At 43.4% G+C, this 15743-nt stretch overlaps 1 protein-coding gene across 8 annotated transcripts in view; it reads right to left on the bottom strand.

Annotated features, from left to right (window-relative positions):
• MCF2L2 (MCF.2 cell line derived transforming sequence-like 2) overlaps positions 1–15743 on the bottom strand; it is a 211617-nt gene that overhangs the window by 28259 nt on the left and 167615 nt on the right. For 5 of the 8 annotated variants that reach the window (XM_053657607.1, XM_053657610.1, XM_053657605.1 and 2 more), the window contains 5 exons: positions 15290–15382; positions 14522–14614; positions 10980–11051; positions 7781–7906; positions 270–485 (listed from right to left, as the gene is read on the bottom strand). In XM_053657607.1, coding sequence (XP_053513582.1) covers positions 270–485; positions 7781–7906; positions 10980–11051; positions 14522–14614; positions 15290–15382 — 600 coding nt within the window. Of the gene's footprint in view, positions 1–269; positions 486–7780; positions 7907–10979; positions 11052–13091; positions 14615–15289; positions 15383–15743 lie in introns of those variants that run through there. The other 3 variants (XM_053657611.1, XM_053657606.1, XR_008390153.1) reach the window with 2 other exon arrangements.

Raw genomic sequence — 15743 nt, 5'->3', positions numbered from 1 at the left:
TTATTTTGTCCAGACGGGCTGCTATATGGCCCTTTCTTTCTACTTAGCCCCAAATCACCTCTGTTCCACCCTGGTCCTGACCGATGACAGATCACAAGGCCTGAACTGACTCTGGAGTCAGACCTGGGTGTAGACTCTGGCTCTGTTGTGTGGCATTTGGCAAGTTAACCTCACCTCTCTGAAGTACAGTTTCCTATCTGTGAAATAAGGATGACTGTATTTCTGTCCGTAGGGTGGACTGATGCCCAGGTGCAAGAGGACCCCCTTACCTTCATAGACTTCTTAAAGCTGTAACGAGGAGAGCGGCCCTGGTCACTGGGCTCCATTCGTATCTTACAGAACACTAGTCCCCTTTCAAACAGGTAGATTTGCCTCTGGCTGGGCTTGAATCGCATGAAATCCTTCATCTTGTAGCCATCCTTGTGCACTGTCCAGATGCTGAAGGAGCCGTGCATCAACAGCCTGCCCAGTTTTCTGATATCGTCCTTTTAGAATTACAGACACACAAAATGAAGCTGTTAAATTATCTGACAGGGAAAAAACTATTAGGGGTGTGTTTTCAAGTTACAAGTCACGCTTATCTGAAGTTTACAATCTTAAAAGTGCCACTCAGGCTAATCTGTCGCTAAGTCAAAACTGCAATGTTGTAGGCCTCACTGAGCATGTTGATACCAGGCAGGTGTAGAAGGAACCGGCTCAGCAGTGCAAGGCAGCAAACAAACAGCATGGCTCGGGTACTGGAACTAAAGATGCAGGTACTCTCATATTTTCGTTTTATAAGTGATTTCAGCTAGTAGAATTGCATCTCCTCTTGTTTGTTTTTGATGCATGACACTACTTGCAAAGGGCAAGAAATCAGCATTGGAAGGATGGTCGGGAGGGACAGAATTTTCGCTGCATCACAGATCTTTGATAACCCATGTGTCCCATCTGTCTCCTAACAAACACCTGCTTCATGTGTGTGAGAACCCAAGATCGTGAGATCTGTTCTGAAAGGAGAAAGCTTCACGTGACCTAATCTTCACAGCATTGTAGTGGAAACGGTAATTACATCAACTCTGCATTTTTCAGAGTGAGCTAATAGTGTGCAGAGAAGCTCAAAAGACAATTTTTTTGAGTCTAAGCAGCACTAGGATGCTCACTGTGATACTTCTCTCTCCCAGCAAGCCCGCCTTCCTCACTGACAGTTCAAATTCCGAATGAGGTGTCCCCGCCTTCTCTGAGTTCTCCCCAAAGGGCGGTGGCGTGACATGAGCCAGGGAAGTGGTATTTTTCAACATTTACAGCACTTAGAGCAGATCATCAAAAATTTATTTCTTTGAGTCAAAACAGCAAAAGGAAAAGCTGTTTGAATAGGACCAGTACAGAGAAATTTCCCTGAGTTACATCTAGCTGAGCTAAACCCCTGCAACTTCTGATTGTTAATACTAGAAATGTGTACGTTTTGTATAACTGAGTAGGCATTTTTTAACTTATTGTTTATATTGAACAAACTGGGAATGTCTTCTTTTAAAAAAATTATACTTCTGAAATTCTAAAATAAAAATTCACGAGCAATAAACTGCAGCCATTTCTATAGTGTCTGGCATAGTTTCTATGCTAACTTTTTCTTTTTGCCTTGTAAAATTCGCATGTGTTCACCCCTCGAGGAGGAACAAAGAGCCCAGCTGCAAGGACTTCTCTCCCAGAAGCGGGTGGTCCTGTTCCGAGCCGCACAGTCCCCCAGACGGGTGAGCAGAGGGGTGCGTGAGGACTCCTGAGATGTTTTCACTCCAATCCACATGCTTCGAGAAGCCATGCAAATGAGACCTCTCCAGCCCTCAGGGACTGCTTTCTCCTTTAAACTATTCAGTTTGTACTCTATAGACATACACAGTACAGGAAATATGCTTTAGTTAACACAATCGGCCAAAGTAAGTGCCTAACGCTTGCCACATGAACAACTGTAATCGATAGTTTCTATTGCAAAACATATTGATACTCCATTTCAAACATTTGATACAGCTTATAAAATATATAGCTTATGGGCAGACAGAAAATAACAGAGGAAACTAGGATAAAGAAAAAGAGATTGAAAGATGGAGAGGTTGTCCATAACACCCACACAATAAAGCCGTGTAAACCTGCTGCAGACCCGGCTCTGACCCTTCGGCAGGCAGCACAGAGGGGCACAGAGCGAGTTTATGAGTCACTGCGTCTGAAGACATTCCCAGACCTGTTGTTCAGGAAAAACATAGGTTGCCGTTAAAAGATGGGAGAGAAATTTCTCCTATGGGTCCTCTTCAGAGGTCACGTAGTCAAATACTGAGCACACCCTCAAACACATCCTAGAGTAGATAGAATAGAATGGATTTTAGGTAGAGCTGTTTCTAAGAACGCATTTGGCGGATGGTGGAGGCATTACTTCAGGGTCGCAGCTGTAAAATCAATTCTAAAAAAGGCCGGAGCAATGCGGGCACGGAGAACAAGTGTAGGTGTGCACTCTCTCATGACTTGCACGGGGCTGGGCGATGTTACTTAAGATATCTACCAAAGCCATGGCCGTAGAAGGAACAGCCCCTTTGAAGCGGTAACCATGGACAGCGATGTGTTTGTCCCGTGTCACCTCTGTACTTTCCTCCTCACACCGCCCACAGTCATAGCTGTTCACACTTTGGGAGCCAACTGACCAAAGATGTGATGCCAGTGAGATGCCAGCCCCGGACCACAGAGGACTGGCGTAAAAAAAGATGGCAGACGGCCACCTGATCCTTGCCTCAACTGAGGAGCAGTCAGTAAGCAGCAGAAGCTGTTGCTGTGAGCTGCTTTAGCAGAGGGCGGGTGGTGGAATGAATGGTAAAGAAGCAGACCAGTGAAGAAGATGAATCACCAGAAACTGTGTGGAAGAGGAAAAGACGTGAAAAGAACCAGTCAGTGAGTAGTGAGAGGGGGGGATAGTGGGTGTGTAGTCGTACTTGCACATGCGGGCAGAGTACACAGGTGAGAACCCCAACTCCCTCCCGGGATAAGGCTAAGGATCCTAGAATTGTCCAGCTCCCACCTCTCTGCCCTGGGCCCTGCCACTGTTCTGACTCTTCCCAAGGTTCTGTGCTTGGCTTTTCCAGTAAGTCTGTCATCAGGGGTGGTCACTGAGGGGCAACTGCTGGGTCTGATTCCAGCTGAAACAGATGAGGTGTATATCCTCCAGGCTGTCTTGCATAAACACCCCCAGAACCATGCTCCGGATAGGATTAAACACCCAGGATGTGCATGTGTCGAGGTCAGCCACTGCAAGGGGAAGCAGGACCCAGGGTAACCCCGGGGCCATCTTTTCAACCATGTTATGTTCTTTCTTTCCAATCAGGCTGCAGTTGGTCCCAAAGGCAGAGATCATGTGCACAACCTCTTGCAGATATTTGCTCTTTAGAAAGTACCTATTCATTTATCGGCATTTAGTGAATGCCTGGAGGGGCGTGAAACTAAGAGCTCAGCACTATAAGGGAGTTAATTCAGTGATGTCTCTCTATGGGTTGGAGAAGAATCTCCTTCAAAATTCATGTCCACCTGGACCTCAGAATGTGAGCTTGTTAGAAATAGAATTTCAGAGGTAATTAGTTGAAGTGAGGTCGTACTGGATTAGGGTGGGCCCGAACCTAAAGGTTGGTGTCCTTATGAGAAGAAGAAATGGAGACAAGGAGATGCACAGGAATAGAAGACAGTTATGTGAAGACAGGGGCAGAAATTGGAGTGACGCAGCTGTAAGCCAAAGAATGCTATCCATTGGCAGACACTGTTAGATGCCAGGAGAGGAGCAAGGAGGAAGGGCCTTCAGGGGAAGCATGGCTGTGCCAACACCTTGATTTTGAACTTCTGGACTCCAGAAATGTGAGAAAATAAATTTCTGTGGTTTTAAGCCACCTGATTTGTGGTGTGCTGCTATGGCAGCTCCAGGAAATGAATACACTCCCAACCAGTTTTGCTACCAGTGGCATGATGGCATGACCTTCACTTTGATGTGTTGAAAAATCTGATGGATGGGAGCTCAGAGATAGACTAGGGGGCACCCCAAATGAATGAGCAAGTGAAAAGTCCTCCTCCATCTGGGAAAGGATGGCAGAAATAAACTTGTAAATGCTACCACTTTCTTTGTAGGTAAAAGCTTTCATGCGAGAATTGTAAATGCGACTACATGAACCAAAGGAAGAACCTGGCTGAGGGAGGGAATCGGGGGAAGCTGGCCTCCAGAGAGAGAACTCTTTGGGGGGCCCAGGTTTTCATTCCTGGTAGTGACAGCTACTGGGACAGAGCTATATGCTTCTTTTACAAAGAAGCAGGAAACATCTGGAGAAATGAATCAGCACACAGCCTGGCCCAGAAATAAAAGGCAGAAGCTGTGGGACACAGGAGCCCTCGGTGATTACAATCGCCAGAAGCAAAGGTCTTCCTTCCTTCCAACCTGATGGAGCTCCCAATGCCAGAACTAGGGCTCTGTATTCAGCACCTACCAGCTGCCAAGCGAGATGTGGAGTGCCTTCAACACAATTTAATCCTCAATTACCCCACTTAGACAGAGGTGTTCTGAGGGTGGGAAGACACGCAAAGCAATTCAACTGAGTCATTAAGATTGTTTACTCAGCCTTATCTTTGCAGCCGACACTATGGTGGTAAGGGAACTGGAAAGTAAGCTAGAAATGAAATATCTGGTCCTACCCCACAATACACTTGCAATAAAAATACTTTAATAAATTATATAATTTTTTTTCAGAATATGAAAATGTTTCACCCAGCTGTTACTATTCAACTTTGGAACTTCTTTTTGGCAAGTCAGGATTGTAAAGGACGCTAAATGTATCTCTATTTTATACATGGGATTGAAGAGAGAAAAAATTTTTTTAGCAAATAGAGGGAAGTAAACTGAACCTCAGTGTCTCCCAAACAATCTTGCTTTTAAAAATTATCTTTAAAATATGTTTGTGAGTAAACTAAACCAAGACCTCAGTATACACAAAGAGAAAATGTAAATATCAGAAGGGAATTTTTTTCCAGTAGTTTTAATTAGAAATTCATCCACTCAGGTTCAATTTCTTTCCTTTACAAAACCAGGTTAATGTTGGATGTCAAGTAGAGAAACTAGGAGGTTAAGCTGGATTCATCCACACACCCAGCATATGATTGTAAACACCTTGTGAGGAAGTTCCACAAAGCCGAGGCAGAGGATCTCAGGATCATTAGACGTGAGTTTGTGGTGGTCGAATTGTTAGTAATTCTAAACAGAATCAAATGAGAATGCGTTGAGAGGATGGTACCCTGGCTAGGGAGGGAAGGGGTCCCAGAAGCCGTGTGAGAAGGGGACCCCGTGATCTCAGACGAGGTGAGTCTCCTTTCCCTAGACCTGCTGCTGAGTCAGGAGGCTGAAGTTTCCCCTGCCTGCTCCTCTGTAATGCAACAGAATTATCCGAAGCTGCCAAGATAAATGAGCTAATGTACGAGATGTAAAGAAAGTTGATCTTAGCAAAACAGAAACCATAAAGTGTATGTCAAAGGTACAGTTCTGAGGACACATGGGGGGGGAAAGATTTTTTTTGTACTTGGAGTAAAATCTCTAAATTCTATAGATTGGTTCATCTGATTTGCACACAAGCCGTTTGGAATAAAATTAGCATAGACTGCTAGTTATGTTTTCATCTTTCTTTTCTCCTAACTTCCTCTTCCTGTGTTACTTACTCTCAGAATAATAGCTGGGAGTTTCCTGCCTTGCGTAACATTCATTTAATTCAGGCAAGCGGATACCTAATAAGGCAGTTGACATATATTCAAAGATGAAAAGAAAAGAACAGAAAGATGTCCCAAAGTGATTCAACAATTTTGAATTGATACTTCCTTGATACTTAGCCAAAGAAGAAGAAATTATTACCAAGAAAGTAACCTCCTCTCACAAGCCCGGTGGTTCATGAATACCCTCTTGAATCATGCATCAGCAGAAAACAGAGTGTACTCTGGACTCCAGTGTCACTTGCCAGGTCACCGTACACCCCGTGGGGCTGTTTCTAAGATGCTGGACAGAGAACTACCAGAAGAAAGAGAAATAAAAAGATCACAATTTTTGCCCCTAATTAATTTGCATAATTTGATTTGTGATGAGGAAAAAGAAGAAAGGTCATTTCATCTTCCCAGACTTCAATAAAGAAAATGTTAAAACCAGGTATAAATGAAAAGCAAAACAAAGATAAGGAAAGTATCTGAAATGTAATTCTGAGAACGCTTGGTCCCTATGTGGTAAACAGAATAATAGCTTCCCAAAGAGAGCAGGCCCTGGTCCCTAAAATCTGAGAGGATGTTGGTCACATGCTGAATGGTTGCAGATGGAATCAAAGTTGTGAATGAGCCCACTTTGAGATGAGGAGATTATCATGGACTCTCTGGGTGGATCCAGAATAAGCACAAGAGTCCTTAAAACGTGGAAGAAGCCCTGGCTGGTGTAGCTCAGTGGATTGAGTGCAGGCCTGCAAACCAAAGGATCGAGGTTTGATTCCCAGTCAGGGTACATGCCTGGGTCGCAGGCCAGCTCCTGGCAGGAGATGCCTAATAGGCAACCATACATTGATATTTCTCTCCTTCTCTCCTTCCCTTTCCCTCTAAAGATAAGTAAATAAAATATTTTTTAAAAAGTGGAAGAGAAGCAGAAGAAAATGTCAGGGTGACATCATCGATGTGAGAACTGAACGAGCTGCTGCTGGCTCAGAAGTGGAGGCAGTGGCCATGAGCCGAGCAAAGATGTTTATTTTGTTTGTTTTAAGATGGAAAAGATGAAGAATGGATTTTCTCCTGGAGCCTCCAAAAAGGAAGGCAGACACCTTGATTTTAGCGCCTGGTGAGATGGTGTTTTACTTTTGCCCCATGGAACTATAAGATAATCAGTTTGTAGTGTTCTAAGCCACCAAGCTTGGGGCAATGTGTTATGACAATGATGGAAAATTAATATACCTGAGTTAAAATCTAGAGTACTTTACCGTGAGCACCAGTTGAATATCACTTATGCTCCAGTCCCCAGGCAGACACATGGTTAGAGGGGACAGTTTGGTTGCCTGCGATGCCCGGGACTGGACTGCTCAGGGTTAACACTGAGGCTGGAGGTGAGACGGCTCTGCTCCCGGCACCGTTTTCCCTGGTACTTTCCCTGAACCATCTGGATGAAGGGATGTACACTACATGCTTGTGGGGACCCCTCCGGAAGCTGTGATGTAACATGGGGTGAGACTTTCACTTAGGACCCATATTCAAAGTAATCTTTATGGAGAAAATCTGAGTAAAGGAGGAAAATCATTTAATATTTTAATAGTGCCAGGAGTCAAAATAAATGACTCTTTTAGCAACTTCCCCTGCCCACATATATTCAGTCCCCCAAGCTCCTGTTTTTTCCGGAGCACAGGTCAGTCTCAGCATTCTGGACCATGCAGAATAGAACCCAAGGTGCCCCAAAACCCTGAGGGGCTGCTTGGGGTCTCACAGCACAGATCTGCTGACTGGTACAGGCGACTTTCTGCAGAGTCAAGTTTCTTTTTATTTGTTTATTTTTTTGGAAGGGTCACACTGCCTGTCAGCAATAGTGTTTCCTTCCTTTAAAAAAATTATTTCGTTCAATTATAATTGTCCCCATTTCCCCCATTACTCTCCCCCACCCAGAGTCAATTCCATTACCATAAATCACTTCTCCAGCTTCGCCACAGCCTCTCCCACCTTGTTATATTGTTCCTGCCTCTCCTGTGACACCTTCCAACAATTGTTATGGAGCATAACGTACCGGACATCCAGTGACTGCGGCCAGGTCCACGGCCAGTTCACAGGACTTGATCAAATCCTCCACCACAGCCAAAGCCTGGTGTAGTTCAGCTAAGGATGCAGAATCCTCGGTCCTCTTTGGCCCCTTCTGTGGAAACCAAATGACTTGTTGGAAAACAAAAGGTAAACCATCTACTAAGTAAAGAAGGAAAACAGGCCAGAGATAAGCAGCCATGGATCTGGCCAGCATGGAGTATCTGGGAAGGTGATACACCGACCTGCTCCCTGCTCCCAGGGAATAGTGGCTAAAGCTAGTGGCCGGGTTCCCATCATACTGGGAGGATGCTCTCATTAAGCTACTTGAGCAGGCCATTTCTTTTTTTTCTTTTTAAAAAATATTTTATTTATTTTTAGAGAGAGGGGAAGGGAGAGAGAAAGAGAGGGAGACAAATGATGTGTGAGAGAACATAGCCTCTCGAACATGCCCTGACCTGGGACCAAACCAGCAACCCAGGCATGTGCCCTGACTGGGAATTGAACCGGCAGCCCCTCGCTTTGCAGGATGACATCCAGCCAACTGAGCCACACCAGTCAGGGCTTGGCAAGGCCTTTTTTAAAAAAATTCTATAAGAGTTTATTTGAGCCAAAATAAGAACATATGTCTGGGAGCAAGATCTCAAATGCTGTGGAGAATAACAGTTTTGCATCTTCTCTTATACATTTGGGATTATGGAGGAAGTTGAGGAAGATTACATGGAGGTGGAAGAAAGCAAAATGGAGATTAGATGCATTACAGGATAGTTAACAAGATTATGTGCTCTCTTAAGAGTGGTAGTTGTGGTTTATTTCCAAGGGGTGCCAACCTAGATGAGCAGAAGGGTAAACTTATTCTTAAAACCATCCCAGAGGAGAGTGTTCTTAAACTTCTATAGGCACAAAGGCTGGGCGGCCACATGGAGGTTGACTAATGATGCATTTGCCATAGAGAATCCCCCACAGTGCTGCCCTTCCTCCTCCTCTCCTCCCCCAAAACCCCCACCCCGTCATGCTACTGCCCTTAAGGATGCCATCCAGGTCCGCACTTCCCAAACACGAAGACTCGGCGTTAAGTGCAAAAGCCAGAGCTACTAACTGAAGAAACCAGTTTTGACTGTTACCACTGGGACGCTTTGGACATAATAGGGATGACTGTTTCAGCTCAAAAGGCTTTTGCTTAGGTTTTCAATATAGTATTCCCCTGCTACTTAAATAGCATCTTTATATTATCTAGTAAATGCAAACAAAACAAGTTTGGTTTCTTTCCATCTTTTTAAACACACCAATTTCTACAACAAAAACTTTGCTGCCCCATATGGCCTCACCTCTTTCTCTTTCTTTCTTTCTTTCTTTCTTTCTTTCTTTCTTTCTTTCTTTCTTTCTTTCTTTCTTTCTTTCTTTCTTTCCTTCCTTCCTTCCTTCCTTCCTTCCTTCCTTCCTTCCTTCCTTCCTTCCTTCCTTCCTTCCTTCCTTCCTTCCTTCCTTCCTTCCTTCCTTCCTTCCTTTCTTTCTTTCTTTCTTTCTTTCTTTCTTTCTTTCTTTCTTTCTTTCTTTCTTTCTTTCTTTCTCTCTCTCTCTCTCTTTCTTTCTTTTTTTCTGCAAAGCTAGCTTTTATTCCACCTAACGGAGAATTCTTTTTAAAAAATATATATTTTATTGATTCTGCTATTAAAGTTGTCCCCCCTTCATTCCCCTCTACCCTGCACACCCCCTCCCACTCACATTCCCCCTTTAGTTCATGTCCATGTGTCATAAGTTCTTTAGCTTCTACACTTCCTATACTATTCTTGCCCTCCCCATCTATTTTTTGCCTACCATCTATGCTACTTGTTCTCTGTACCTTTTCCCCCTCTCTCCTCCTCCCAGTCCCCTGTTGCTAACCCTCCATGTGATCTCCATTTCTGTGGTTCTGTTCCTGTTCTAGTTGTTTGCTTAGTTTGCTTTTGATTTAGGTGTGGTTGTTAATAACTGTGAGTTTGCTGTCTTTTTACTGTTCAAATTTTTTATCTTCTTTTTCTTAGATAAGTCCTTTTACTATTTCATAAAATAAGGGCTTGGTGATGATGAACTCCTTTAACTTGACCTCTTTCTTTTATCCTCTACTGCATAATGTCAGTGGAGGATTGTGTACTTCCTTAACCTCTGCAGAAGCACTGCGATTTCTGGATCAGAGATATGAGTGACGGGTCTGATGGATGGAGCTGAGCACACTGCCTCCACCAAATAGTTCAGCATGGGTTCTTGTCTTCTCCCTCATAATAAATATGCTCTAGTCCTGGTGAAAGTCAGCAGACTCTCACCTGACTTCACAGTAATACCATCACTAAAGAATTAAAAGTTCTTACACTGGGTATCTTCCTCTTTATCCCAACACATAAACTCAACTTCTCTTTGGAGATTCAATTGCTCTCATTCTCTTTCCTTCCTATTTTTACATACACTGGTAATGTAAGGTTCAGAAAAAGCCTTACCAACATTACTAAACCCCTCTAACTCAGGCTAGCTTCCCTTCCTTCAGATCATAAAATTATTGCCTGTGCCTTGAGCTTCTTATTTCAAGGTGGTCCCCAACATGCATTCTGAGCAGAGACAGCCTGCACATGACTGCTATGCTTGAGACACATGCCCTAGGTTTTCTTGTTAAAACCAGAATATTTAATAGGAAATTTAAAAGAAACCTCACTGCAAAGCCATGTCTTCCTTACCTAGCTGGCCACCATTTCCTCTAAGAGAACCTTAGAATTCACCTACCCACACATGCACACACTCACACACACTCTTGGAGGGAAACAGGACATAATATATACAAATTAGATAAACAAATAAATAAATATAAATCATTCATAATCCTGTCATGCAGAAAAAACATAGTAGAGATTTTATCATATTTACTTATACATTCCTATTTGTATTCTTGTTAAAACATTTTTATGTGAAAGGAAGAATATATATTACTACTTATCCTACTACAAATTCCCACTTTGAAATTGCCTTTAATTTTTTTGTTTTTTTCTGACTGTGAATTATGAAATATGTACCATTTTAAAACATGTAGACAATAGAGACATTAAGCATGGAAAACAATATTGCCATGAATTCTCCCACCCAGGAGAATTCCAGGTATCCATTTATTAATGGACAAATGCCATTAACAGTTATATAAAACAATATTTAACATCCAATACCTTAGTCGAACCTCCTCCGAGGTCACCTGGGTCTACTTCCAAATCCGCAGGAGACTCCAGATCCAGCAGACCCTGCAGTAACCCAAAGCCTTATTAAAAATCAGAAAGTTAAAATGCCAACTAAATCTACTGTGCAAACCATCTTGAGACAAATGCTAAACTAACTGAGAGTGTATGCAGATTTGTCGGCCTGCCACAAGTGAGAGGGAAAGAATCGAGGGGTATATTTGGCACGGAGTTCTTTCTCAGGTGAAATACTACTGGATACATTCCCTGTAGCCTGCTTTCTCACTCAGCAACATACTGTGAATATTTATTTTCTCACGACATTATATTTTTTAAAAACAAGGTTTTGATTGTGGCAATGTTGCATCCTACATGTAAATCATAATTAATTAATCTCCTCTATAGTTAAATATTTAGGTTCCATAATTTTTCCTTAAGATAAATTCCTAGAAGTGGAGTTGTCAGTGTTAAGAGTTTTGATGCATATTAGCAAGTTCCTTAGAGGAGACTCTGTTCCCACCAGCCGCCTGGGGAACTCTCACTCCCAGTCTACACTGAGAATTGCCATTTAATCAAACAGTTTGGCCAGTTGAATTAACAGAGCAGTGCTACCTCTCTGTATTTTAGTTTGAATTTCTCAGATAACTAGTGCGGTAGAGCTTTCATAGAACGTTTACTACTGACATTCATCCTTTTGTAAACTGCCTATCTACTTTGTTAATTTTTTATTATTAATTTCTTTTTTAAAAATCAACTTTACTGAGATATGCCTGACATACAAAATTGGTAGATATTTAAACCATACATCATAGCGATTTGATACACGTGTACATTATGAAAGGGTTCGCCTCCTCTAGTTCATTAACACATCCATCACCTCACATATTTATCATTTTTTGTGGCTTTGGTGAGGATGTTTGAGTCTACGCTCTTAGCAAACTTCTATTATACAGTGTTACCAGCTTCAATAATGTGATGCAGCCACCATGCTTTACGTTACACCCTCGGACCTTTGTCATCTTACAGTGGAAAGCTTATCATATTTACCGACCTCTCCCCATCGATTATTTCTTTAAGCAGAGCCTATTTAATTTTTTTAAAGAAGAAAAATGAATGTTTCTCTTATGATATGAGTTGGTTTCTCATCATATTGTATCACAAGAAATCAGGATGACCATTTTTCTAGAACATTCTTGTAATAAGCAAAACTTACAGTAAACAAATAATGTACCCTTTTACAAACCATATCTTAATTAAACAAAACCCAGACAAGAAAAATTCTCTACAGTAAATTTGAGAGTTTCCATCCATCACTTAGCTTGTTTGATAGAAATCATTAGCTCAGTGAACGCGAGTTCCTCTTGTCCCTAAATGTCAATTTGTCATGGATTCTTTCCAATGTATTCAGATAATAATATATTAATATTGCTTAATTACCTTGCCTTGACTCTTTAGATATTGTGTACTCACAAAACTATTGGTCACGACTATTAATTTTTATAATATCTCAGACAAGATAGTAAGCATTTCATAGATTTTTTTCTTATTCCTAATTTCTACGAGCTCATTATTAAGCATGGGGACCACTGGGCATATACATGCGAATACGTCTTTCCCCATTTTTCATGTGAGTTTTTATTAGTACAATCTATCACTCCTCCTTTCTTTTATACATCAAAAACTCTCCCACACCAGGACTGCAGGATCCTTTCTCAGCCATGGGGCGATGGTCCAACACCCATGCTCTCTCTAAGAAGCTGCAGAACAAGTCCGTTCCCCGGGGCGGACAACTCCACAAAGCTCCTCCCTCCACCACACGCCAGTGGTATAAACTCGCGTTTCTGGGCACCCAGCAAGCTTCTCTGTGGGAAAAACTGGTCTGCCCTGAGTAGGCCCCCGTGGTTTCGCAAAGACCTCCGAGGAGTATTGTACAGTAATTCTGTCTCTTGTTTTTTCAGTAAAACTAACAGAATATTCAAACATGTATTACCTCATTTAATGTTAAGAGTTTTTATGGATATTTCCAGAAAGAGCACACCAGAAAAGTATTGTTTAACCTTCTTCATTTTACAGCCGAGGAGCATGAGGCAGAGAGTGGTTACTGACCTGCCTTCCTGCACAGAGCTGTCGGATCCTGGGTCTCTGCGTTTCTAATCGCCATGCCCCACAGTCCTCTGCAAAGGGAACTTAGCTACTGTGTCAACATCACGTCAAAGGAAAAACCGGAGCCTCCAGTCCCTGGAGCAGCCAGGCTATGTCCGCTCCCTGCTCACTGGTAGGACTTCGTAACAGTAAGAATGGGACCGGCAGAGGCATACGAGGCCCTAGGCGAATGCCGTATCTGAACATGCTCACAGGTATCACTCATATGGGGAAGCAGTGAGCCACCCTCCTTAGTCCCACACAGGATTGACATCCGCAGGTATAAAACAGCGGCCACGTAGCCCAGGAGCTTCTTGCGCATTAGCGCCCAGAGAGCTCTCTCCATGCATTTACTCACTGCTTCCCCCAGCGAGCAGGAGGTTCTGGTATCTTCATTTTACACACGAGAAAACCCAGGCCTAGCACGCCCAGTAATCCCACAGCTGGTGGCCGCAGAGGCGGTTCAGCCCAGCGGGGTCTGCTGACGCAAGGCTGAAAGGGGCACATTTTTCTGAGGGCAGATGCTTGGGCCATGAGCCTAAGCTCCATGAGCCTCAGTTTCTTCATACTCCAGAGCCTTTCTGACACATCTGACTGTGAGCATTAAGTAAAAAATACACTTGGAAAGGTATCCAGTAAACAGCAGTGGGGTTTTTGGGTTTTTTTTTTTTGAGTTAGTAGCCACAAAACACAACTTGGAGAAGTGTCCCCAGCCTTCCCCTCAGCTTCCCAGGGAGGCAGCCCTGGCAGTGCCTCCCGCCCCACTCGGGGTGTCTGGGAGTGCTCTCCTGCAGGTGTGCTGGTGTCAGAGAGAGAAGGATGGTCTAGGAGTTCTTCAGAACACAATGCATCTGTTGTAATGCTCTTGAGAAAGATTCCAAATCTAAGGGTGGAGGCAGATGTTGCAAAAAGAGGGAAAACTCCAGTTTTGCCTTCTTCCTTCCATTGTCTTAATGCAGGTGAAAGAGTGACTTAGGGGAAAATCATACCTCTTTCTTGAAGCTCCTGGCCTCATCCGTAAAATGGAGCCGATGACATCTTACCTGGAGATATCTTACAGGAGAGTGGAGAGAGGCCTGGCCGCCTCCCCATCCCCCCAGTTGCCAGCAGTGTGGCTGCAGCCCTTCTCATCACTCATTTCCCAAGCACCTCTCCTCCCTTAACCTGGGCTCTTAAGAGATTCGTGCCTTGGCTGCCTGTTGGACCAGCCAAGCTCCCAGGTGCCTTTCAACTCCATGATTCTTTCATCTTATGCTTCAGTGAGGAGGGCTGCTTTAAAGCTCAAAGGACAGGTATTTTCACCTTTGGAAAACAGTCACAACTGTAAGGGAAAGAGCACCACAGTGCATCCATCTGTTTGCCAACATGGAAAAGCACTGTCTTACTGACTTTACCTTCAACAGCATCTGGTATTTTATGAGTCTCTGGCTGGGTCCTCCAAGATACTTAAAAAGAGGGAGATTGTGATCCAATTGGCGCTGACATACCTTTAAAAAACAAGCAGAAACAACATAAAACAAAGCACACAACACACACAGGAAACAAAAGTGGTGGCATTTAAATACAAGAAATGAAACAGGCTGTTCACAGATGACAGGGGCAGCTGGGTTGACCTGGTTTGTACTGTTGCCAAGCTGTTCAGTCCTTCGGGAAGTGCATGTGAAGCGAAACAAAGGGGAAAGGGGACAACTTGGCTAGTATTCTTCTTATAGGCAAGGGAAGCAGGGCCATCTATTTCTTTTAGCAAGTAATTCTGCTAGAACACAGTGGGGCATTTCAGATGCTTTGGAAAAGGAGGCAGCCTGTGCTTGACTTAGGGTGTGGTGGGGCCTGAGGGGCACATAATAGCTCACTGATATCATTCTCTGGAGCACCGACATGTAACCTTTTGGACTGAATTCCATTTTTAAAACCTATCTCAGAAGAGGAGTCTGGTTTTCTCACCAGGCTACAGCAGTCCCTCACAGGCCTGTCCCACAGAGACCCAGGGTGGCACTGAAACTTCTCATGTGCAATTTCAAAACAGGGGAGACTTTTAATAAACATAAATCCCAATACCGAATTCCTCTACTGAGCTCACACTCTTGAGATCTTTAAAAATTTGACGCACATAAACATTGTCCAGAGAAAACAATTTGTGGGAGATGTAATCTCAACTTTACCCCAAAGTAGGCACAGTCTTGACATTCTTGCCAGATTGCCCTAGCTCGGGGCAAATTCTTATGGTATTTAAAATAGACCTGAAGATCTTCTTTCTGAATGGGAAAAAATTAGAACAAATTAATCAGGTAGTCTTTTTCAGTAAAGTGGATAAAATAGTTTATTCATTCATTCAACACACCAGAGGTCTTTTTAAATTTTATTTTATCTTTTCCACCACCATTTATCCCCCATACCCTCTTTCACCTCCATCCATCCTCCCCGCCCTGCAGCCACAGTCACCGCACTGCTGCCTGCATCCGTGACCTCTTCCTCACTGTGTGCTCACCTCCACCCCTCTGCCCTCCCGGGCGCCCCCTCCCCAGAGCTGTCAGCCTGCTCTCTGTCTATGGGTCTGTCTCTATTTTCCTTGTTAGTTTAGTTTGTTCATTAGATTCCATACATGAGAGAAATCAC

The sequence above is a fragment of the Artibeus jamaicensis genome, unplaced genomic scaffold, assembly GCF_021234435.1.
Source record: "Artibeus jamaicensis isolate MK-2021 breed Jamaican fruit bat unplaced genomic scaffold, CSHL_Jam_final scaffold_474, whole genome shotgun sequence".
Lineage (NCBI taxonomy): Eukaryota > Metazoa > Chordata > Mammalia > Chiroptera > Phyllostomidae > Artibeus > Artibeus jamaicensis.
Note: the sequence above shows the minus strand (reverse complement) of the source record. Positions and strands in the feature narration are given on the sequence as shown.